The sequence below is a fragment of the Coturnix japonica genome, chromosome 1 (assembly GCF_001577835.2).
Source record: "Coturnix japonica isolate 7356 chromosome 1, Coturnix japonica 2.1, whole genome shotgun sequence".
Lineage (NCBI taxonomy): Eukaryota > Metazoa > Chordata > Aves > Galliformes > Phasianidae > Coturnix > Coturnix japonica.
In genome coordinates, this window is record NC_029516.1 from 57,635,643 (window position 1) to 57,661,491 (window position 25,849).

The following is a 25,849-nucleotide window of genomic DNA, read 5'->3' on the forward strand; positions in this document are numbered from 1 at the left end:
AAGGAAGTTACAATGAATATGTTACCTACATTAATGCTAGGAAACATTTACTACTCAATAAATAAACAAATTCTGAGAAGCTAACTTGTCCATAAGTCCTGTGGATGGATGAAGTAAAACCACTTATGGCATAAGAACGGCTGTTCTGGTCACCTTTATATTTACAGAATCACAGAATCACAGAATGACCCGGGTTGGAAGGGAGCTCAAAGGATCATGTAGTTCCAACCCCCCTGCCTGGCAGGGCCACCAAACATACGCCTTTACTAGATCAGGTTGCCCAGGGCCCTGTCCAACCTGGTCTTGAACACCTCCAAGGACGGGGCATCCACAACCTCCCTGGGCAGCCTGTTCCAGGGCCTAACCACTCTCCTAGTAAAGAACTTCCCCTAACATCCAACCTAAATCTCCCTCTTTAAACTTAAAACCATTTCCCCGTGTCCTGCTATTGTCAGCCCTTTTGAAGAGTTTACTCCCCTCCTGGGAGTAAGTTCCCTTCAGGTATTGAAAGGATGCAATGAGGCCACCCCGCAACCTTCTCTTCTCTAGGCTGAACAAACCCAAATATTTAGATCCACTTCTGTCAATGTTATTTTAATCTACCAATCAAAATGACACACACTTTAATTGAACTGGCGCATGGTTATGCTTTCAACTCTCCTCCTGAATTATGTAAATTATTTCTTTACTTGGTTTGTTTATTAAAATTATAATGGATAACTGCAATACAAACAAAGACAAAGATGTTTTAAACATGTATACATATATATATATGATAGATGTCAACATGCAAAAAACAATAAAACTTGTTTTCTAAAGAGATCTTTTTCCTTGGATATACATTTCTCCATAGTAGCTCTCTAGGGACACTTTTTAATCTCATTATTGGAAAGAGTTTAGATCATACAAGTGTAAGAATTCTGAAGGAAAATACCTAAAAAATTCCAAAAGCTTACCATATGTAGTGGGGTGAAGAGAAAATGAACCAGTTCAGCTGCACTAGGATTCTGGATGTGGAACTTTAATTTGGCCTAAGGTGAATGAAAAACGAGAAATTTTAAGATACTATTAACTTTTATGACAGTGTCCCAAGTGAGAGCACAGGTCCATCTAAGTTGTATGTTTTGTCTCCTACATCAGCTAAGAGAAAGTGTTACGGGAAGCATGAGAAGGAACAAGCAAATATAAAACATCTAGGAAAAACTCTTAAATATCTAACAATAATTTTCCCAGGGACATCTTCAACTAGAAGTACAAAATGCTATTGTTTTGTATTAAAAGTTACTTATGAATTCTTCCCTTCAATAAATTCATACAATCGCTTTTGAATCCATAGAAATCTTAGCACATATTGTGCAAATAAGAAGTAAAATTCAATTGTATGTTTTGTCAAGAAGCATCTCATTTGGAAATATGCTGCCTCTTGGTTTCATTAATACCCTATAGTTCTTTTCTAAAAGAAAACTGAGCAGTCATTCTTTCCTCACTTTTTCCAATGATGCTCATAACCACTCACAGATTTATTACATTCTCCCTCTTTTTTGTCTTTCTCGAAACTGAAGAAACATCTACAATATTTTCTTACAGTATTCTTGTTCTCCCTCCACCTTCTTCAATTTCACTTTACAGGGAACAAGATAAAATCAGTGAACCTAATGGTATATTGATACTCTTTATTTGTTCTTCTTTTTTTGGTCTTTTCTTCCCACAGGCTCTTAACATTCCTTTTTTAGAAAACATAGGCAGGGTAGGAGGGATGGGAGAGCTGTCCTCTCTGCTAAGAGGAGCATAGATTACGAAGAGCTGTCTCCAGAAAACAGCCATTGTAAGTTTGAGAGCTTGTGGGTTAAAATTAGGGACCAGACCAATAAAGGACATCTGGTGGCTGGGATCTACTACAGGCTGCCTGATCAAGGGGAGCCTGTTGACAAGGCTTTCTTGCTTCAGCTGCAAGAAGCATCATGCTCACAGGCTCTCATCCTGATGGGAGATTTCAACCACCCAGATGTCTACTAGGAAAGCAACAAGGTGCAAGCAATTCAGAAGACTCCTGGAGTCCAATGAGGATAACTTTCTGGTCCAGGTATTAGACAAACCAACATGAGATGAAGCATTACTGGATCTGGTGCTCATCAGTGCAGAGGAGATCATTAAAGAGTTTAAGTCTAGAGGCAGCCTGGAGCCATAAACAATTATCTACTGTCCAGCATCAAGCTTTTCCAAGTAAAATACATATTAAAAAAATAAAAATAAAAAAAAGGTGCATATTTCCTGTGCTACAGCTTCTTGGTGGACACCTTTTATTTAGTGATCATGGGCTCTGGAAGTAAGAAGCATTTCAGAAAGTATATTAAAAAGCTACAGTAGCTTTTATTGTATCTTGCTATCTGTTCCTCAACCTCCTTTTAGCTAGCTTCATTCCAATTTTGCATCTAGCTTTCTAGAGTGTGTCTCCAAATATAGACAAAAAGAGGATATATTTTTGCTGCTACTGACTTTCTACACATTGTTCGTCACACATAACTTTATTTTGGTCTTTCTATAGTTTTCTTTTTGGCAATGGTAGGAATTTTCTAGGAGCTTCCAGCATAGTGTTTTAAAATAGTTTCCATTCTTCTGGCAAAGACTTTATTCTTCAAGCTATTCCTTTTATTTTTAAACTAGATTCTTCTTTATACAGCTCTCCATATCTGACATAAAGCCCTAGGAAGTGAAATTTAAAGCTTTTGTGGCTTCTTCAATGACACTGAAGTAATGCACTGGTATAGCATTATTAACAGCTAATTATTAGAAAATAGACCACAGATCTTTCTCAGCAATGAAACAAGAACTATTTCTACTCCTGCACAGAAGACAAAGACTTTTATGTACAAGTGTTACAAGGTAAAAAATCATTTAAGTGCAGAATGCAGAATGCAGTAAAAATAGAAAAAACAAACAGATTTCTATGTCTGTTCCCTTCTAAAGAGCAGTGGAGACCAAGACCCAGGCTCACAGTTCCCCATATGGTGTGATCACCTCTGCATGGTTTACAGCTGCAGGGATTTAAAGTCCACTAGGTTCCTTGACACAGACAAGGCACTGAGAAAGTTAGAGAGAAGACAGTACACTTAACTACTGCTCTTCCAAAGAAGAGATGGCCTTTGCAACTCCCTTAAGGAGTCAACAATTAAGCAGTCACACGCCCCAAGAGAGAACTGCAAGAAATCTCCAAGAAAACTCAACTTAGAAATAACTAAAGAGAAATCTACTGTGGTAGTTATTCTTCATTCTCTTGAACTTTCACTGGAATTTTAGCTCTTCTCTTCATACTGGTGGAATATGACCCTAGGAAAACCACCGTAGCGCCCAAATAAATTTTAAGCAAAAAGGAAAACAAATATCATGTTCTATGTAACATTAGCTGTCCAAAGCAAAAACAGAGAACATGGTTTTTGAACCATATCTACCTGTAGTTACTTACCAGAAGATTGAAGCCATGCTTGAACTTTTGGAAGCAGTCAACAAACTCATCTGGAGGTGGTGGTTTTGAACGGAGAGTAAGCACTCCCTCTGATAAATAAATTGAATTTTTTTTTACATCCATTCACATTTTACATCATTTCTAAACATATTATGAATATAACAAACATATAAAACATACTTAATAAATTCACCTACTCACAAAACGTTGTAAATATAAAACTACAGTGAGCATATTCTATAGTCACATCTCTAATCAGTCACTCCCCACTGATTCAAAACAAAAGTTTTTAATTAATTTCTAAGATTTTCTGTGTGGATAACTCCTTTTGTACTTAAAGTCAAAAACTATTACTACATTCACAAAAAAAATAAAACAAAAAAAAAAACCACACACAAATCCACATATGCCAGCTGCTTCAGTGATCTTTAGAGAAACAGCATTGTGTACAGCAAGAATTCCTACCTCCAGGTCCTTTCTTTTTACTTTTCTTGGTTTTCTTCCTCTTTGAAAGTTCAGCAAATGCTTCAGCAGCTTTTTGAAGTTTGGTAACAAAATATTCAATGTCATCCAAAATATGGTTCAAAATTTGCTATGAGAGAAAAGAAGAATAACAATTTCAGTACTGAAACTACTGACATACTCAAGAAGTTAGAAGGATAACTCTCTCAGACACCAAAAGCTCCCTCTGTACAAAGTTCATGCTATAATACTACATATTTAGATTCATTATTATCCTTTACGTAACTGTCAAGTATTGTGGGGCTTAGACTATTCTCAAAACTCTGGACAAGTTTTTAAAACATAAGCATTATTAAGTTCAATTACACAGTTCTTTCACACACTGAATTTTCTCTCACAGTACATGAAAAAAAAATTCCAATTATTTGTGTAGGACAGCATTTTCCTAAACTTCATAATCTCCTTTAGCACAAAGTATTAAGCTATTTGTTGAATGTCAGAACGTTATTTCTAAGAAGTGCTCTTTGAAGAATTATTTTCAAAGAGCGAGTGCAGAAAAAAGGAGGAGCCCCCAGGGAAGCACATACACAGCAAATTCAGCAGGTCCCAACATGCTTCCCTCAAGACCCCCTGATGCTGAAAGTAGAAAGTTACAACTAGCAAACAAAGAGATATTTGATATTGCATACACCATGGGACCTGCCCTAGATTTTTTGCTATTTGGCTAGAAATAGTTAGCTTACGCATGTGCATAGTACATCTGCCTTTAGAAGTGACCGTACGCTTATGTTCTGGATATTGCACAAATTTACATCCCACTAAATTGAGGGAAATTAATTTTATTCTTATGTGCTCTCTGAAATTTAGTCTTCACAAAATTAATGTTTATGTTTCTATCTGTTCACAGAAGACATTTTAACATCTTTTATTATTATTTTTTTCTTTCTTTCTTCAGGGAAAAAAAAAATAGTAATAACATTTATCTACTTTATGTTCATTTAGAGGTCTACACACAAACGTGAATACCCAGAATGCTTTCCTCCAGAACTGAATTTCCCAAGTGGAAAAAGACTTTCCAAGTAGTAGAGCCACACAATTGCTCAGGAATTAAGCAATATCTTTTGTAGTATCTCACTTACAACATCTCTGTCAATCCTGGCTGCTATCATTTCTGCCGTTTCCTCATGGTCAGGGTATTGTCTATGTTTTTCATCTGTAGAAAAGGGAAGAGGAGAATGAGACATATATTTATGCAGGATAAAAAAAATAGAACCTTCTATAGAGCTTATACTTGAAATCACACTACTGCAAGAAAATGAAGGGCAAAACTGTTCTCACCAATCAATTTGCAAAGACTGAAGAATTTGTACCCTAATGCCTGATCCTGTCAAGTCCTACAGAAGAGCTTAGGCATATAATTTAAGACAGTTTAGCTGTATAAATTAAGTAAACCACACTACAGAACTATGGAACTAGGGTCTTAATTTAAAAAAAAATAATAATAATTATATATATACACACACACATATATATAATGGCAGATTATAAATCAAATGCAAGGGGAAATGGGGAAATTGCAAAATATTCTGAAAGGTACCCCAGTAGAAGCAGGCAAGAAGTAACAGTGTAGCCCTGAATTTAAAGACAATTTTGATGTAAAAGATAATAAGCAAAAGGGATATATGAAATTTGGGCAGAATGACCATGTCTGGCAATAGAGAAACAGAAGATATCAATGTGATAAAAAATGTATTTCTGAATAACAACGGACAGAATCAGTGACTTATGCTTGAAAACAATAAGGGAAAGCACTTCGAGAAAAAGTAAATTTAGCATTTCTAAATCAGACTACATTCTGTATGGCCTTTGTTAATAGGCTGGATCTTAGTAAATATATTTTAGAAAAGATCTACATGAATGTAATAAAAGGAACTGCAGGAACTCAGACCACTGACAGACCACTCATAAGTTAATGAAACTTATTTATTAACTTATTTGAGAGAAGAGAGAGGAGTCAAACAAAGGAACAAACTTGCTGTTACTTAAGGTAGGTGCAGAGGTGCAGATTAGTAGGTCCTTAATGTTTCTTATTTCTTGGAACATTTTTGTTCTCTTTGCACAATTGAGTTACTGACTTCATGGAGTGATATAGCTTAATAAACAAAAGCAATGCATACGGCTTGGGTAATGATTTTAATTCTAAATTTTTAGTATTCATTTTTAAAGAAACCTCTCACCTTAACCACAATACTTTTTTTAACGGAATCTGATTTAATTAGAATGTTTGCACTAGAGATTATAAAACATAATAATATTCAACAATACTGCAGCATTCCGTGGGTAATGCTTTAAAAATATAAACTAGGTTAGCCATACCCAGATGAATAAATAAATATATAATGCTGATCTATAGTCAGCTTTTAATCCAAGTGATTGTATTTTTTAATTGCCTGAAATATCTGGCCAACACTTTCCCTACTACTAAATAGGGCATCATTAAATTACGAGAGTTATAACAATACAGATTACTGTGCATGTTATTATGTTCACATAAAAGCCCAAGTTAAAATCCATAGCCCACACATCCATCCAACTGAACACAAGTAAACAGGGCTCTGAACACAAATTCAGAAAAATGTTAAGTAAATGACAAGTCAGATTATGACAGCCAGGTCTTATTCCACAGATCGGGCAATGGTGGCCTGGGGCATTTTGAACTGATTGGGAGAACAATCGTGCCCACTCCCAGCTATGGCAGAGGGATGACCTAGTACAGCAACTCCTCTATCTGCATTCAATTACTGCAGTCTTCATGAAAGCCTGTGAATTATTTTCTGTTATTACTGAGGATCATAAAACCCTACTGCCCAGAAGAACTGGTTATCACTGCGCAGTGCAGCACAACTCACAGTCCCCTTGCTCTGCAGCCCACGCGGACCATGCTGCCACACGGCTTCTCACATCCACCTGGGTGACAGTCCCTGGGGGAACAGGGGCAGGAGCCCGTGGTGGTGGAGGGATAGCGCCATCAGCACTGGAGATCATCCTGCAGGAAGACAAAGGGGCCCATCAGTGAAGTCAACACATTTCTAGTGCGTAATCAGAGAAGAAAACAAGGTTTACCAGGACCCTTTTACTGTCAAACATGCTATGGACTTGCCAAGTCACAAGTACTAAAGGTCAGGGTATGTAAATAGATAAAACATAACAGGAAACCCTTGCTATGATGAAGTTAGAAAAATGTGCATCAATAAAACAAATAGTCTTTCACGCAGCCCATATATGGGACACAGTTTAGTGGGAAAAGGGGTGATGGGTTGATTGTTGGACTTGATGACCTTAGTGGTCTTTTCCAACCTTAATGATTCTATGGTAAATTCCAAAGCACTGACAGAAAATGTGCTGTCTAGAGATCTGATTGCTTCTATGGCTAGAAGCTGTGCTTTGTGTACTGATAGTTAGACTTGAATACTGTTCTAAATTCTTCATTCAGAGTCATCTTTCAGCCATCATCAGTTGTGTACCTGTTCCTTATGTTTGATGGGTTGACAACGAACAGCTTCTTAAAACCCTACCAACAAAAACATTCACAGGATGATTTTCCTTTTTAGATCAATCTGTTCATCCTATCTTGATGCAAATGTATGACTATTCCTATTTTGAATTTTCATAGAATCATAGAATGGCCAGGGTTGAAAAGGACCACAATGATCATCCAGTTTCAACCCCCTGCTATGTGCAGGGTCACCAACCACCAGACCAGGCTGCCCAGAGTCACATCCAGCCTGGCCTTGAATGCCTCCAGGGATGGGGCATCTACAACCTCCTTGGGCAACCTGTTCCAGTGCATCAACAATCTCTGTGTGAAAAAATTCCTTCCAATCTCTAACCTAAACCTCCCCTGTCTCAATTTAAAATCATTTTTCCACTTTTCTGGTTCTTAATCCGCCTTTAAAAACCATAAGGAAAGAGATCAAACCACAAGGAAAGAGATCTTTGAAGTCATTCTGTAATTCAGTATCAAAAGACAAAAAATCCCAACAAATCCTTTGAAATGCACATTCCATCCCTATTTAAAAGAAGGATCTTCATCTTAAATTCTTCACTTTATGATCCCATCTCATTCATGGCATTCAACAACAGCAAAAACACAATTTGGTCATTCATAAAAAAAAAGATGGTTTCTTCACAGTTCCTTCCTCCGGTCTCCTAGAGTTTCCTGAGCATTCTCTTTTGTATCTCCTACACTTTTTTACTTGCAAATAATCTTGCAGCAATTTGATGGTGCAGTGCCAGACTTACTACAGTATCTCCAGACTAGTCAAACAGGACCCATCTAGAAAATGCTTTCTTCTCGTGGCCCAATGTTAACACATACATGACATGACAGCAAGTATCTAGCACTGAACTGTCATGCACTAATGACCTTTAGGCCTCAAAGCTTTTAGAGACTGATATGTCAGATTACTTTTCCCTGTGGATGTACTGACCTACATTCATTTCCTAATTAAATCTCATCAGCCTTCCCCCACACCCAAAGTGCTTGAATCCTTGTGATACACATCTCTGTGCTTACACTTATCTGTTACCATACCTCAAACATTAAAGCCTACTTGCTTAATTTTAAACCCATATGTAAAATTTGATGCACTTCTTCCTTTATATTTTTCATTTCAATGTAAGTGTCCATCATTCTATGAAAACAACACAAGTTGCACATCAGAATTTAATAGGCAACTAAGGCAGCAATAAATTTATATAATAGTGACATTTTTACTTGAAGATTTTTGTACAGCAGAGAATTCTCTTACTGAGCCAGAGAAATATTATTGAGAATATCTTCAGGATGCAGCACACAGACCACCACCATCCTATTCAGTACTTAACATATTTGTGCCCTTGTTTCTATGCCTGCACCAGCTACTGCTCATTTCTGTAATAATCTGAAGCCAACAGACCCTTTTACTCCACTTTTTCCAATTGGGAGAGAAATTTTTCCTACCGGGGAAACAAGTTTTTCGAGTCAATAAGCAGGCAGGAGTTTTTTTTTCATCTTTAGTTGTTGTTTTCTTTAACATCTTCAGATCCCCAAACTTTCCTTACTTGGAATTTGGGAACATTTATATATTTAATTCAAATTTTGAACTACTTTACCCAAATACAGAACTCAAGACACATAATGCTATTCTCTAGCAACCTGCATTCACGTCAGCTGTTCCACTTACTAAAGCAGAATTGGGAAAGTAAAGAGTGAAACTATAATCCAAGAGAGCTTGACGTAGTAAGTCAAATCCACCACATATGCTTTTTGAAGTATATTATCAACTAGACAAAACAAAAGAGAAAGAAACAGCAGACAAACTTGGGGCATGCTTCATGACGCCCTATACTGCCAAGAAACTAGGTTTTTACCTCAGTGTTTCAAGTCTCTTCTTCTGTTTTCCACTCTTGCTGTCACTGATTGCACTTTCTATATCTTCATGAATAAAGCTAGCCTGAAGAGACAGAAGCAGAGTCTGTCAGTTCTCATCTAGACTAAGCAGATATATGAATTAATGATCTCATCATGTACTTCATGAAGTTATCTGTTGATTACAGAACCTCTTATCGTATTCCATTTTAAAAAAGAAAAAAAGCTGGGATTTGTATGGAAACAGAACAAAGAAAACACGGTACCATTCTCTGGGAGCTGGTACTTTAGTCACTTTTCCAGGCTCAAACATTATCATCAGGTGGATGTGTTATCTAGATACTAAATTTGTCTGAACAGTTGTAATTATCCAAAGTCAGCAATTACTGCATGAGCTATTTTTCCCTCTCCATTTTTTTTTTAATTAATTATTATTTATTTTTTTATTTTTTTTTCTGTCAATAAATAATGGTAGCATGAGAATCTGGAAAATAACTAGTAGTAATGCAGTCTCCTGTAAGAAGGTAGCCTCCAATTTCTCTTTAGCTTAATAAAGATGAATTTTTCAGTATATTTCCTGAACTTTAGGTTCCTATATCTCCATCACTGGAATCTGCCCCCACCGGAGGCCTACAAGAGAAATTCTGATACGGCATTATTTTAATAGACCTTGCATTAAATAGGTCACAGCTTCTCACAGGATTTAGGATGCTCTGTTACATATCTTGAGCTGACAAATTAATTTCCTATACAGCTTGTCAAGACCCAAATCTGTCCATGCCTAGTTCATTCTACAAGTCCCACTTCTACCTTGGAATAAAAACATCTAACTTCTTAGGAAGAATATATAACTGCTGGGACAAAACTACATTGAATTTAGAGATTAACAGACTTTTCAGACTACAGTGGGATAGATGAGGGTTAAAGAATTAATTGAACACCTTGACAGGCTTTGAGGAACAAAAGCATTTCATGAATTTCACTATTTATATTTATTATTTAACAATTGTGTTTTTCTAGAAAATACCGACTGACCAAAATATAATTAATTTTGAATAAATTTCTATTGCAGAGGCTCCTGAAGTTTGTTATATGTTCTGACTGATAGCATTAAGAAGGCAGTGAATATGATCTAACATCTCAAAAATAACCAAGCCTTATGGAAAAGGAATAGAACCTAGGATAAGGTCACAGACTCAAATGATATCTCAGAACAAAAAAGGGATCCCACACTTCAAGTCATGCTTATGCACTCTGCAATTTTATTTGCACACACTGGAAGAACTTGAAAAGATGAAAGTCTGAAGAGACCACTCTACGCCTTTGGTCTCTCTCTACCAGACCTTAAAAGAGGAGTCCTGCATTATTTAGCATACTGCAAACTGAACTCACAGGATCCCAAATCCCATTGAAACAACAAATTTTGTGCAACAAGTCACTCAATTGGCCATCTTCACACCACTTGCAATGAACCAATTTCAGAATGTTTGTACAATCCGATCAGCAACGTGATATTTTAAGACAATTACATAAACTCTTAAGATGCAACTGAGAAAAACAAACAAAGAAATCATAAAATGATTGACTGAAATTGAAAGAAATACCAATTATGTGGAGTAAATAACACATTAACATTTATAATCCTGGAAATGAAGAAGCATTTCTGAGTGGATTAAAAATATTTACTCTGGAAGCTTGAAGGGAATATTTTTATCAGAGATAAACAATCTCTTTCCTTCTTTTGTCCCTCTTGCAAGCAATATTTTACATTTTACAATCTCTCCTGCAGGACAGAGATGCAAAGAGGCAGAAATGCTGTGGAGGCTTAACTGTTCAGTGGCAAAAAGAGTAGAAAAAAGGAAGGAGAAAGTAAGACTCAGGACTTCTATGAGTTCTTTCCAGATTATAAGGTAAATCTGAGATAACTATTTTATACCTCTTTCTTAGAAGTGTGAATGCAAATCATATGTACATTCCAGAGCTTTAGTCTTTTGCAAACATAAATGAACAGTTACAGAGCACAAGAATCACTATTTACAATAATAACATATTTGGCCATGCACTAAAGATTCAGCTTACATACAGTAATCTTTTCTTACAAGATATACTACACTGCTTATATTAGCATACTATAAGTCATGTAGATATCATAAATGCAAGAAGCTCAAACTACACTTATAAGAATAAAAGAACATAATAATTTCCTATGAATCAGTTTATTTTATTTTACCCATTGTACTTGCCAAGTCATAAAATTTCCCCTCCTGAAATAAGTCATGGAAGATCTCTATTTCCACCTTACCTTAATCTCATCACATTGGAAAAGATGCAAATCTGGCTTGCTCTGAGTTGGTTCTTTACATACTAATGCAAGAATTGAATTGTAATTGCATGCATTCATCACAGCTTGGCAATGCTGAATTGTGCTTAAAGGGAAATTTTCCAGTTCATTCTGCCAGAAGGGAAAAAAAAAATAAAAAAGAAAGAGAAAAAAAAAGCCTTAATATTCAGTGTCTTGATCTCAAAAAAAGCTGCAAGAGTTAAAAAGAGAAAGTGATAATAAGGTAATTAAAATACCAAATCTCACACACATCATTTTTTTCAGTCCCTTCCCTTTCTTTCCCTCTCTGGAAATGAGACTGCCACTCACAGATCATACCTTTGATTCCAAGTCCACCAAACTGACAGCTTTGTCATCCACTTGAAGAATCATATCTTGAGTCCATACTTTGCCTTTGGCATCCAGTAATTTAAGCTTCCTTATTCCATCATCTACTGTAATCATTGCTTCTTTTCGGTCCAGAACAAAAGTGGTCAAGTGCTGGTGAATGACACACACATTAAAATAAAAAAATTGTAATCTTCCTTATCACTAGGCAATGTCAGTATTCAAACTGCCATGAAAGAGCAATACAAGTAAGTCATGAATGAAACTGCCTTTTATAATAGAATTGACCAATATCCATAAGGGAGGTTGTTTAATCCATAATGTCATTTTAAACTTGCTGCTTGCCATCCTCTGTCATTTCCTCACTACAGCAAATGGTTACACCTGAAGGAGTATTCTGACATCTTCCAGGTATCACAGAGAGAATCAAATCCTGAGTATTTAGCCAGCTTTCTTGAGAAGTGAAAACCTGTCTCTATTGGTAAGCTGAATCCAGAAAGCACCAGTAGAAGCCTCACAGAAACATGCTGCAAGGATACCTCCACCACCACCCTGACCTGGCGCATCCCTTCCTATCCCAAAGCTGCCAGCTAACACGTTGATGGCAGACAGCAAGGGCTTGCATCTGACTAGGGTACCTTACAGACAGGGTAGTTGCTTCTTTTATGCAGAACACAGTAGAAATGTAGTATATGAACTATGTTTGCTCACTGTCAACTTGGAATATTCTCCAATTTTAATTAATGGTCTAGTAATGAAACACCACTCACAGATATCACCTCAACTAGTTTCCTATAAGTAAGACAGCCTATAAAGTTATTTAATCATATCCAGGCACAACTCCAGCTTCACATTCTTCTTTAAGACCTGAATACAATCACTCAAGCTGAACCAATTTTAACGTATGCCTGCACACCTATCTTATAAATGGATTAAAAGACTTAAGTGAGCTTTCTTCTATTACAGGGTAACAGCACATGTTAATGACAGACAAGAGAGCAGATAAAAGCTGCATATAATCAAAGTATTTTAAAATTGAGACAAACCCTGATGACTGCTCACACAGGAATACTTAGACTTCAAATACAAGTACTAATTTTTATGCCAGTGGAGTACCAAAATGGTTACGCAGAAGCTAAATACAGACAGACAATTATAAGCAACATAAACGTTCCTTTGCAAGCTGATCAAGGATAGAATTACTTGGAATGAAGACTCTTCTGCATACAATCTCACAGTTTACATCTAAATTTAAAACCCAGCTGAAATGACCTGGGAATCTATTGGTTTTTGGTTTTTTGTTTTGTTTTGTTTATTTTTTTGCAAAATTCAGTTAAAACCCATGTCAGTGTTCTGATGGTAAAGGAATAAGGTTTTGCAAAAGAAAGGCTGTATAATGAGGAACAGCACCCAGAAGTGCCTACAGACTACATATAGACAGCTAGGCTTACTTTGCTGAATATTTAATACTTGTCTACTTCTGGACAGAATATGACAACAGCACAGAGTATTTCTGCAAAGCAGCTTAAAGTAGGAAGGAAATTATTTTGCATTTCTCACTGGGGAAGAGTCTGTGCAGGCCGAATATCACCGCTAACAGTAAATTCACTAAGCGTTTTAGGGGTCAGTACCCAGCTCTTTGTAACTATTATGACACCTATGTTGTTTATAAATGATCAAGGTACTTATTTTAGTTATCAATCAGCCTTCCTTGCTAATGGTTTGCCTCATCCCCACAACATAACAGGTTCAGAAACAGGGCAACATGGCACACTGAACTGTTATCCCATTGAGAAGCCCTCTCCATTTGCCAAACTATACACAGCTTTGTTTACATCAAAATTCCAGCTCGTTATGGCAAAGCTAGAGAATTTGATACATTTCAGTGTAATCTGTTCTGAAGTGACCTCGGGCTGGCAGGATATTTTAGAAGATTCATATGTCTTCAAGCACATTATCCTCAAAAACCATGCAAGCAAAGAATCACAGTATAACCAAAAGCTGTAACGGGTTGATGGTGTTGTCATACATCCTTATCTCACCTCTACGTGATACTGGGAAGTTTCCGATATGCTGCTGGCACTGTCCCGTGCATAGTTCTTTCTTTGTTCTGAAGATTGAGAGAAAATAAAAGAATAATTATCCACTTGTCCTCTTATCATGCTGTGTTTCAGACTCTTCTCAGAGATGTTTAAAACGAGCTGTCTATATGAAAGCAGAAGGTGAGCTGTGGTTATTTCTTTATTCAGAAAGGAGAAAAAAGCTACATGCTCACACACTCCAGCACAAGAACCATACTTACACTGATGTTAAAAGTCAGCTATCTTGTCTTGGTGGCACCAGATGGGAGCAGTGTTCTGGCTGGAAACACTTCATTGGGAAGCCTGACATAAAAATCACTGGCTTTTCACTTGGTAGCAACATGGTAACTAGCAGTGTTACCTTTGCATGAATGCAAAAGTTTTCTGACATACACAACTCTCACAAAAAACAAAGCCACTTGCAGACCCGATCTGTGTCAACATTTATTTCTCCATAGTATATTCAGTTTGTTGAATTAGTAACATAGAAATACTTATTGAAAAAAAAGAAGGAAAAAAAGAAGCCAAAAGTTGTAGCTACATAGACATTAAGTAGAACAGAAATATTTTTCAGCTGAACAAAACACAATGCTGCAAAATCAGAAACACTGTTTGCCTTTTCCTCCATACAACAGATTAACATAAAACCTAGAAAGAAGGGAAGAGAATATGCAAGATGAGGACACAACACACACCCACACTAATAACCAATGAATGTAGGTGAAAACTTCAAAAACAAAACAAAACAAAATCCACTTTTCAACTTGATTTTGAATACAGTGTTGGGGAAGCTATCCTGTTTTTGTTTTTTTCCAATAACCAATGAAACACGCCAATTTGAGACAGAGACAGTTTGATTGTTTGGAAGGAAATGCGTGTAAATGATGTTACGTTCATTTCATCATATCCAATTGGAGTGTGTAGGGGCAAAATGAAAGTATATGATTCTGTTGGCAGGAGATATTAGTTACTTTTTTGCAAAATTAAAAATGCCAGCAATGACCTCACATGTGATCTGTGAGGTAGAGAGATCTGCAGGGAGGATATCATACAAGCAACAGTTTAAAAAGCTCTTCTGTGACCAGGGCTCCTTCACAGTAATCATGGGTATGACAATGAAAGAAATGCCCTCCGTGGAGAAGTACTTCGTTACCTTTTATCATCACACCCCTTATATCTTCAATTCTCAGTGAGTCTCATGAAAGAATTAGAATTCAGAACTTCTAAAACTTCTCCTTGGCTCAGAGTCTCCTCCTCAATGGCAGACACAGCTCGTGCATCAGAACCACCTGCTACCCTACAACAGCTACTCAGCTTGGTTTAGCACACGAAGTCTGCAGTGCAATCACCAAATTGAAGAATGACATGGATTATCAGATTTTTTTTTAACCAGGTATGTGAAAACTTTAAAATAGACACTTTAACTTCATCACCTGTTACCTCAAAATCCCAGGATAGGGCATCTGCATTGAGTCCAACTGTGATTAATATTTCTGCTTTTGCAGCATGTTACATAAGGTATTTTGTTTGACTCTTATTCTTTTAAGGACAATAGGCAAACACACATGCACACCCCAACAAAAGAGTCAGTGAAGCAGTACTGTCTGACTTGCTACCTTTCTTTTTTTGTTTGGATGACGATCTGAAGAAGTAAAGTCCATCTGTTCCTAACAAAACAAGGGAATTAAAAAACAGTATCTGGTTTAACTCCATACAATTATTTGCATCTCCAAGGGGATCAGTTAACAATCCTTCATTACAGACTATAAAATGCTGTCCAGTAAGAAAGAAAATAGGCCTAAAAAATAAAACATAGCCACATGTTTAAATTACAAATTCATCTAACATTCAACTCTGATTATTATATTTTTGAGGTGAAAAAGAGAATTATTTTTAATGACACCAAATGAAACCAAGATAAGGAGTCTTCCATCCACTGCAAGGCTTAGAGATCCTGAAAGCAGCAAGAGTCAGAGTGGCTTTAAGCAAAGAAAGACTTCCATGAGGGGAGACTCCAATGGAATGAAAAAGCAGAAAGCAACTTTCAAAAGTTCATGCCCCGTTTCCCAGGATTTTTGTCCTGCTTTAGGATATCCAGAAACTCGCAACACTGACAAGCACATCCTCTACCACAGAGCAGCACAGTACTCACACTAGATAAGATGTTAAGTTTTTCAGCACACCACGTCATGGTGAGAACAATAGTGTTTATATAAGAAAAAGCTTTCTGAGTGATAATAAAAGCTGTGGTTGCCTACACTTCAGAGCAAAAGAGAACCCCAACAGTTCTTCATTTTTAATTACAACAGGCCAGCAACAGGAACTTCAAATGAACTTTCAATTAGCAAAAGCCGGTAAGTGTCTGAGATAATAAACAAAACTATGGTAACCAAAAAAAATGACAGTCCAAATTGAGTTCAGAAATAATTTCAGCTCACCTATTTATTTTATAAACATGTTTATGCTGGCAGAATGTTTATTAGAATCCACTAATTTATTATTATCTAATTTATCCTTTGTTATCCTACAGGCCCTTCTAATCCTCCTAATAAGTACCTTAGCATCAGGCAAAATTCCTCAGCTGATTCTGGAAGAGCTTGTCCTCAACCTTAGTTTTTTCAACCCTTTTATAACCTAATACTTAGAAAGCGGATCTCCTTCCCCTTACAGAGTCAGCCCAGCTGCTAATAGCCCAAACTCCCAGACGGCGAGTTTTCCTGGCTGTTTGGCATAAATCATGCTGCAGAAAGTGTCTTAAAGGATGTGAATGAATGAATGTCTCCACATGATAATATGAGCAAAACACAATGAAAAAATTAACAAACAAACTGACAAACTGCAATCCTCTGCAAAACTTCACCTTGCACTCAGACAGGAGGATGCATAAACCCTGCTGTATCCCTTCCGCTGATGTGCCATCACATTGGTTTTCCAGAAAAAAACATCATTGTTACTATTCTGACCACTTTTACAGAATACCTGAAAACTTCCCTTGTCTTATTATATGATATTCAAATGCAAATAATTCATACTCATTACTGAATTTGCTGACTTACTGAATGCACTGTGTCTGGCTAAGATGGAATTAATTATTTTCACAGCAGCTTGCATGGGACTGTGTTTGGGATTTGTGTCTATAGCAGCGCTAGTAATGTTTCACTATTGCCGAGCAGCATTTGCACAGCACTGATATCAACACTGTTTCTCTGTCTAACCCCAAGCAAGCTTGCTGGAGGGTACACAAGAGCTTGCAAGGGTACATTGTAAGGCCAGCTGGCCCAAACTGACCAGAGACCCACTGCATATAGAACAATAAAGCCATGCTCAGCAATACAACTGAGCATTTCCAAAGTAGCTGCTGCTCAGGGCACTGATCTGCTTGCAGTAGGTTGAGAGGTGGTGAGCAATGCAAAATGCCTGCGTTATTTGTTTTTGTTTTTCACATTTATTTGTTTTTAGTGTTTTTCCCTCCTACTTTCCTTCACTTATTAAACTGTCTTTATTTCAGTCCAGGAGTTTTTCTTGCTGTTGCTCTTTCTATTCTCTCCCTTAATAGGCTGTAAGGAAAGGAGGGGTAGCAATAAGGTAACTCATTCAGGGAAGGCCCTCAGTTGCTGGCCAGGGTCGAGACCTTACATTGGAAAAAACTGTTTTCTATGTTCTGCTTGACTCTACTAATCCTCCAGATCAATCTCAGCTTCTCAGGAGTCTTTTCACCTATGAAGAGAGTTACTGAACGTGAAGTGAGATTCCACAACAGAGGCTTCAAGATGTGACAAATAAAGCAATCAGAACTACCTTCTTTTTCTGTTTATTCTCTTTATTACAGACCTTACATCCACTACATAAAATGCAGCGCAGCCTTAATATGAGTTAATTCAAACCCAGCTGATATGCTACACACAATTTATCTAATACATTTTCCCCTCTGATAAAGGAAAACATAGAAGTAAATATAAATATCACAGCAGAAGAAAAAGCAGTCACCAAAGTTAAATTCTTAATTCTACCGCAAATACAGCCCAGAGGAATTTGGGCAAAATAAAAGTTCTCAAAAAGCAAGTGCAATAAATTTAAAAGCAGAATAACTATTCACTCATGACTCTGACCTTAAGATCTACCGGCTATTAAACTTTTCAAAGGAAGGCAAACATTGATCCACAGAAACTAATACTCTCACCTCTCTGATGTGGAGCAACGCTACTGCTTGCTATTCATGTCTTTGTGAACATACTGAATTTACCGCTCCTCAGGAATGGATAACATTTCTGGTTTCAAAAAGGTGGGAAAAAGTGCTGACTTTTTACTAAACTTGGAAGCAGAAACAGAATCACCAGAAAAATGATAGAAAAAAAAACCACCTCAAACTCTCAAGCAAAGGTTTCGAGCCAAGTCAAAAATATACTAGACAGTAAACTACACAGACAAACAGGACTGTTCACTGCCCTCTCTACGCTAAAAACTCTGGGCTTTCCCTAGTTATTTCTGTGAGATACCACTTCATCGTTCAGAAAAGTAAATGTTCCACAGTTTCAGACAAAAAACTTACTGCCCAAAGTCACATGAGGCAGAGCTAGGAATACAACCTGACATAGCTGAGCCCTCTCTTACCCATCTTCCCACTGGAAGAGGTTGCAGCTAAATGAAAAATTAGAAAGTTGCCTAATAAACTGTACTAAATCTGACTCTGTTGCACTATCCAGACCACAAAGACAAATTAATTACAGCAAGATGTTAGAAAAAGGTTCTTCCCTGAGAGCGTGGTTGGCACAGAACATCCTCCTCAGGGCAGTGGGCATGGCCCCAAGCTGCCAGAGTCTGCAGAGCAGCTGGAAAACACTCACAGACATGAGGTTTGAATTTTGGATTGTGATGTGCAGAGCCAGGAGTTGGCTCCTTGTGGGTCCCTTTCAACTTAAGATATTATACGTTTCTAAGACAAACCTGATTCTTTATCTAAATAAGGAAAAGCCTTACCAAATATAAAAGGTCTGAGGCTGGGTCTTCATGGATGACCCGAAGCAGAATTAGCAGTAGGTAGGGCTATACTCTGTTTAGATACACATTTTCAGATCCCAGAGCCTAAAATTGAAAGGAAGAATCCCAGTGCATAGATCTCCACTGATATCTTGCAAATAATTGCATAGGCCAGCTGTAATAAATGTTATCAGAACTCTAGTTGTGACAGTGTAAAGAAGAATGGTGGATCCCACCTCCCCCATCCATAAGGAAATTGGAAAATGTCTATACTGCATACAAAGAGACAAAGCTCTAAAATTAGATGGTAATCTACATATAGATGGATTAAGTATCTCATGAACTGTCTTATGAATCCTGAAGTGACAGTTTAGATTATTACCATGCATTGAGAAGCAGAAAAACACAGTGCTTATCTTCCTACTGTCTATTCATTATAGTGATTGCTGATACCTTTAGGAATTACAGCAGCTGGAAAAACTCAACTTGAGACTCAGAGCAAAGTATAGGAGATGTGATCTAACACATCCAAGGACAAAGGTCAAAACTTTTTAAATACAAATGTTATTATTAGAGGAGTAAAGGCTATTGCTTTCAGGGATTCTTGACATCAGCCTTCTCCATGATGACTACAGGGAAACAGCTATCAGAGAAGGTGCATTGTTCAGAAGCCAGCTGTCATTTTAATTCAACTGAGTATCAAATAACAAAAGAATGTTACACAGATAGTTTATTTTAACAGACTCTATTACACTGCATTTCTTGCTCTGAATAAGGTATTTGAGCAGTACAAACACAGACATGCAGTTTTACTGCTAGCACCTAATCACAGCCATGAGAATACAATACACAATATATAAAACAGACAGTCCTTCCTGATGGGTTGCTTTTGTAACATCTTCCAATGTGGAGAAAACTACTATTTTATGACTGCTGCAGAATGGGGCTGCTCCGCAATGTGTCACTACCTGGCAAACCCCCAGTGCAGCCCTGGCTACTGGCTCCTGATGCTGCCCCTGGTTCTTGATGCTGCCCATCTCCATGCAAGCAGAGCTGCTGAAGGCAGATGGGGAAGCTAATGCTAGAAAAACAGATGAGACTATGAGCCAAAATGCATTTCAGATGGAGAGATGAGGAGTTAAATAATGAAGTAAAACCATAAGAATGTGTAAAGGGCATCTTTGCTCCAAATTCAGGAGAACATTTATCAGGCAAATACAAAAACATTTCATTTCAGGCAGGAAATGGATGAAAGAAATTATTTGACACAGGAAAAGGCAACTGGAGTCAAGTTTTTGCTATCAGATAACCACTTCAGAGATAGCAAAGACTCCAGTTTTAAGCTGAATGGCCTGTAATACCAGCAGTGTGGGAAAGCCTTCTGCCTGAAGACCAAAGGACTGAACAACTGTGAATGACATTACTAAAACAAGCACTGGCATTAAACATTTAAACTTTGTGTCTTGTTGTATATATATATCTACATAAGGAGACAGATAGAGAAATGTTTTAAGATCTTCACTGTGACTAGAAGAAATTGTATTCAAATAAAGTAATGACTTAAGAACCCAGGAACCATGGATAGGTGCTCTGGTACAAATGACATTCAGAAGTCTTCCAGAAAATAAACTTGGCTGTGGACAAATGTAGCTCCTAACATTACAATGCTACATTTTATCAAAACAAAAGGTACAGTTCACGTAACTCTGATGTCAAAATTATTTATATGAATATATATATGTATATTTATACGTGCACAAATACATATAAATTTATATATATTACCTAAGTGTCATTTGTATATAAAATACACATCACAAAAAAATAAAAACAAAGTTAGGAGACCTCTGATCTGATTCACAGGCATTCAGTTTCATGGATCAAAAAGAATGTATGCATTAGCTATTAATTGTGCACTCATTATTAATAAAATATTTTATAATTTTAGAAGTAATACTCTGTTTACCACTGTATATTTCAAATTTACTCACTTGTTCCTATCTTTTACTTACATATGAATATCCTATGATGTTTGATATGAAAAAGCTCAGAGATGTATCACTATAAAGGCCCACAAGGATTAAAGGACACGCTTAAGAAGCATTCAAAACATATACTTTTGAAAAATTATTTGGATGACATAAAACGAATGAGAAAAGTGAGAAGTGTCTCAAATAAATAATCCGCTGAGAGCTTTTAGACACATCCCTTGCTGGTTTCTGTTACCACCCACTATTTCTGTCAACACGTGCAATCAGTTTGTCATGTGAGTCTATACAGGATGCAGAAACACCACTGTTGAAAACTCCTCTAACTGCAGAATTTTGCTTTGTTGCAATTCCTGTCTTTAATACTATGCAAGCGAATGAATTCTGTAACTTGTCACTAAAAAAAAAAGTCTAAACTTAGAACTATTCATATGCAACATTGTTCTTAAATGGCAAACATTTCAAACAGTCTCTTCTTCGGAAGTGGACTTTCATATACTTTAGCACAGTGTTTTCTGCCTCCAAACCACATCAGCAATTTCCCACCTCTCTTCTTCTCAGGGGACACAAATCAAGAGATTTCCAGTCTCCTTAAGTTGTTAGCCACAAGAACTTCAAAGCAGTTTAAAAGTCAACAATGTAAGTGATACAAATAAGTTCTTATGTGCTCACAGGTGAATAGCCAACACAGCCTGACTTAAGGCTTGTAAGGGTGTCCTTCCAAGGGAAAATGTAATGCAAATGCAAAGCAACCTTCCATCACTCCCCTACCCTCATGAGGTCACTCCTGACCATCACACAACTCAAAAGGAGGGAGGCAAGACTAGTTACCAATAGAGATGTTGCAGTTACTACATGCAGCATTTCAAGCTTTCTGGTTTCTAAACCTATGGAAGAAGTGTTACATTCACCAAGGGAAATCATGGAATGGCTTGGGTTGGAAGTATCTTAAAAATCATCCAGTTCCATCCTCCCATGGTGAGAGCAGTTTCCACCCGGCAGCTCATGCCACCCAGGGCCCCATCCAGACTGGTCTTGAATGCCTCCAGAGATGGGGCATACACAACCTCTCTGTGAAGCCTGTGCCAGGGGCTCACCACCCTCTGAGTGATTTTTTTTTTACCCCTAAAAGCTGCCTGAGGTGTGAGGGGTCCAATACAGGACTTCATTTTCACTACAAAATTTGTTTTTCTGTTCTTGGAAAAATACTATCATCCACAGCTGGTAAGTGCAACCTGCAGGCATTTCTAAATAACAGAAATTTGACAGTTACAAAACCTGCCAAAAATTGCAGGCCAAGCAGGACTTCAAATCTTTTACATCAAATTTAAGCTCCTTGATATCCTTGTGTCAAACAATAGTAATACTGTTGTAAATTCCCTTTCTGCTAAGCATAAAGTTGCGCAGGGAGAGGGAGACACAAAGCATGAATCAAACCTATAGCACAGCTAGATCCTTGAGTGCCTTCTTATCACTCTTAGTTTTCTAAATGCTTTAAATGTAGCTGCCTTAAGAGTTAGCAGGTGGGAGTTATCTCCTTAGAAAGAGGCAAAAATATATTATAGCTAGCCAAGTTACTTTAAATAAGAATAAAATTCACTGGTCATTTTATTTTTGTGAATATAGATTTATAGATATATAACAATGTACTGATCTATAAACACTTACATTAAAAAAATCAGTTTTGTATACATATATATACATAAAAGTGTCTATAAAACATATACAAAGACATCATGATTGACATTTAAATAACAATCCTAACATAGAAATAGTGACTTACTGCCACCTTACCATAAAGAGCCTTTGCACTTGTTCTTGAATTCTGCTCCCTCTCTGCCTGAGCAAATGTGGGTGAGCCATAGCCACTGGAAGGAAAAATTTCTGGTTAACTTCTGTATGAATGTAATTCCTACAAAAAACACAGGCACAGAATAAAACCTTCTCATTGTGTAGGTTTACACATACCTACAGTGTTTGCAGCAGAGGAGATGCTACTGAATACTAGTTCTACATCATGAATGTAATGAAGCGTGCTTCACTTGGGCTGGAAGCCTTCCTGTGCTATTTCTTGTTAACAACATCATGCACAGTGGGGGCTGTGACATACATCTATATACTACTATAAATGTAAGTAACACTGCTTACTATCAAGTAACCGCAATGCCAAAGACTTGATAGCATTTTGCCTCTTGCTTATGTACACAAGTGTTGTTTTTAACATTTTCAAGTGCTTTTCACTATAAGAAATAAAATGAATCTTCTTGCCTACATCAAATGGAAAGAGAATCCAACTTTCCTCTAGCATAATGACAATAATGAGTCAAGTACAAACTTTTGCATCAGATCAGGCCAGTTCTCACTAATGGTGTGAATGAGTCTAGTGCCACTCTTCTGACACAGGCAACATCTTCCTATCTCAGAAAAGGCAACACTTTCAAGGAAAACAGTGGTTGCTCACTTCTGTTTTCTGGGAAATGACATTTTCTCACAGATGGAAGGGGCAGCATCATCCTTGAGGCACAAGAATGCCTCCACTCACAGCTAACCTTAAACATCTTAGTCATATGAAGACATCTCTGTGTCATGTCATAATTGTATCATGGCTACAGTAATGTATTTTTCTGCACAAGATGACATCACTCAGTAATACAGCTTTACTCTTCCACTAGAACAAAAATCAGTCAGATAATATCTATTAGTTTGGTTCCACAGTTTGGAAGCTGCATTTGTGTTATTCTGTTGAGCTCTAATAACCATAGCGCCATTCAAAATGAAAGCATAAGGAAAAAATACAAAACATTTTTCTGTCCATAGATGGAAAATAAATGGCATAAACTTACTTGATTTGAGGAGAATAACTTCCATAGCCACCAGGAGGGGTATTTGATATATGGCCATTCATTTTTATCGTCACTTACTGAGGGAAATGATCTGCAAAAGAAACAGCAGCAAATGAACTGAAGTCTCTGAAGAGATGAAGGTTTAATACAGATGTAATCCAAACCTAATGAGAAAATTATGGTTGAAATGTGGAACCAATTGCATCAACAAACTCAACTGTTATTATTTTTATTGCACTGAAGCCTTAAAGACCTATTATGGAACTTCCCCCCACCCCCACCCCCTCCCCACCCCCAGTTGTAATTTGATAACATTTTCTTCAAATAATTTGGTAAATTACGTCATTACAGCAGGCTTTAGGAACAACTTTTCAAATAAAAGGCTGACTAAACAGAGAACATAATCTGCTTCAGAAGTGAGCAAGATGTTCCAAATGGTAACTTTAATAATCAAGTATGCTTGATTTTCATCCACATTTACCTGAATACAACTTTTGAAATGATTTTTTGATGCTTATTGCATCTATAAAGTGTAACAGATGAACTGTTAGAAAGATGCATTATCAAAATAAAACACAATTGTTAACATAGAAGGAAACTTGGTTAGCTACGGCGGGACTAAAACAAACTTTTTCCTTTCTTTTTTTTTTCTTAAGCAGCACGTAATTTCCTGGAAGGTTGGAATGCCAAAAGAAAATTCTCATGTAACAGTAATTCTGAAAAAGTTACAATGAAACAGTTAGAGGAACACTTTCTTGCTTAAGTATCATGCCCACTGAAGTTAAAATTGACTCAGGAAAATGTTTTTTATATTACAGTTAATAAATAACTATTTAAATTTATAATGGGCAAACTTACTTTCATATATTGTATATGTATGTATATATACAACCATAGAATGGCTTGAGTTGGAAGGAACCTCAAGGATCATCAAGTTCCAATCGCCCTGCCATAGGCAGGGCTGCCAACTGCTATATCAAGTACTAGATCAGATTGCCCAGGGCCCAATCCAACCTGGCCTTAAACACCTCCAGGGATGGGGCATCCACAGCCTCTCTGGGTAGTCTTTTCCAGCACCTCACCACTCTCTCAATAAGAGAGTAAAAAAAAGCCGTCCCCCGACATCTAATCTAAATCTCTCTTCCTTTAGATTTAAACCATTTCTCCTTGCACTATCACTATCTACCCATGTAAAAGTTGATTTCCCTCATGTTTAAAAACTCCCTTTAAATACTGGAAGGCCACACTGAGCTCTCCCCACAGCCTACTCTTCTCCAGGCTCAACAAGCCAAGTTTCTTCAGCCTGTCTTCATAGGAGAGGTGCTCCAGCCCCAGCCCTTGGACCATCTTCATAGCCCTCCTCTGGGTCCTCTCCAAAAGCTCCACATCTCTCCTGACTTGGGAGCCCTGGACTTGAATGCAGTACTCCAGCTGGGTCCTCATGAATTCAGAATAGAGGGGTACAATCCCCTCCCTCTCCCTGCTGGCCTCCCTCCTCTTCTGATGGAACCCAGGATACTGCTGGCCCTCTGGGCTGCAAGCACACACTGCTGGCTCATGTTAAGTTTTTCATCTACCAGAACCCCTAAGTCCTTCTCAGCAGGGCTACTCTCAAGAAGTTCTTCTCCCAGTCTGTATACATATCTGGGATTACCTCAATCCAAGTGCAAAATCTTGCACTTGACTTTGTTGAACCTCATTAGGTTCACATGGGCCCACCTTTAGAGTATATCAAGGTTCTCAGGAGGACATAATTCAGTCATGAAACAGAAAAAGAATTTCAGCGCTAAAGAACAGCCTAAAATGTGTGAGATAAAGCTTGTATCCAAGACACTTCATTTCCAAATGTGAGCACAACCTGCTTTGTTGTACTAAAGCCATTTTACAATGAGCTTATGTTCTGAATCACTGTCAGCTTACTGCCTTACTTTAACAGTTCTCTTCTTGCTTTACAAAG

At 37.4% G+C, this 25,849-nt stretch overlaps 1 protein-coding gene across 7 annotated transcripts in view; it reads right to left on the minus strand.

Annotated features, from left to right (window-relative positions):
• EPS8 (epidermal growth factor receptor pathway substrate 8) overlaps positions 1-25,849 on the minus strand; it is a 129,517-nt gene that overhangs the window by 28,642 nt on the left and 75,026 nt on the right. For 4 of the 7 annotated variants that reach the window (XM_015867688.2, XM_015867733.2, XM_015867679.2 and 1 more), the window contains 12 exons: positions 23,893-23,983; positions 22,844-22,917; positions 15,701-15,751; positions 14,046-14,113; positions 11,995-12,156; positions 11,638-11,787; positions 9,338-9,420; positions 6,835-6,971; positions 5,065-5,138; positions 3,929-4,055; positions 3,464-3,552; positions 957-1,031 (listed from right to left, as the gene is read on the minus strand). In XM_015867688.2, coding sequence (XP_015723174.1) covers positions 957-1,031; positions 3,464-3,552; positions 3,929-4,055; positions 5,065-5,138; positions 6,835-6,971; positions 9,338-9,420; positions 11,638-11,787; positions 11,995-12,156; positions 14,046-14,113; positions 15,701-15,751; positions 22,844-22,917; positions 23,893-23,954 — 1,152 coding nt within the window. In that variant the 5' untranslated portion in view covers positions 23,955-23,983. The remainder of the gene's footprint in view (positions 1-956; positions 1,032-3,463; positions 3,553-3,928; positions 4,056-5,064; positions 5,139-6,834; positions 6,972-9,337; positions 9,421-11,637; positions 11,788-11,994; positions 12,157-14,045; positions 14,114-15,700; positions 15,752-22,843; positions 22,918-23,892; positions 23,984-25,849) is intronic. The other 3 variants (XM_015867723.2, XM_015867744.2, XM_015867712.2) reach the window with 1 other exon arrangement.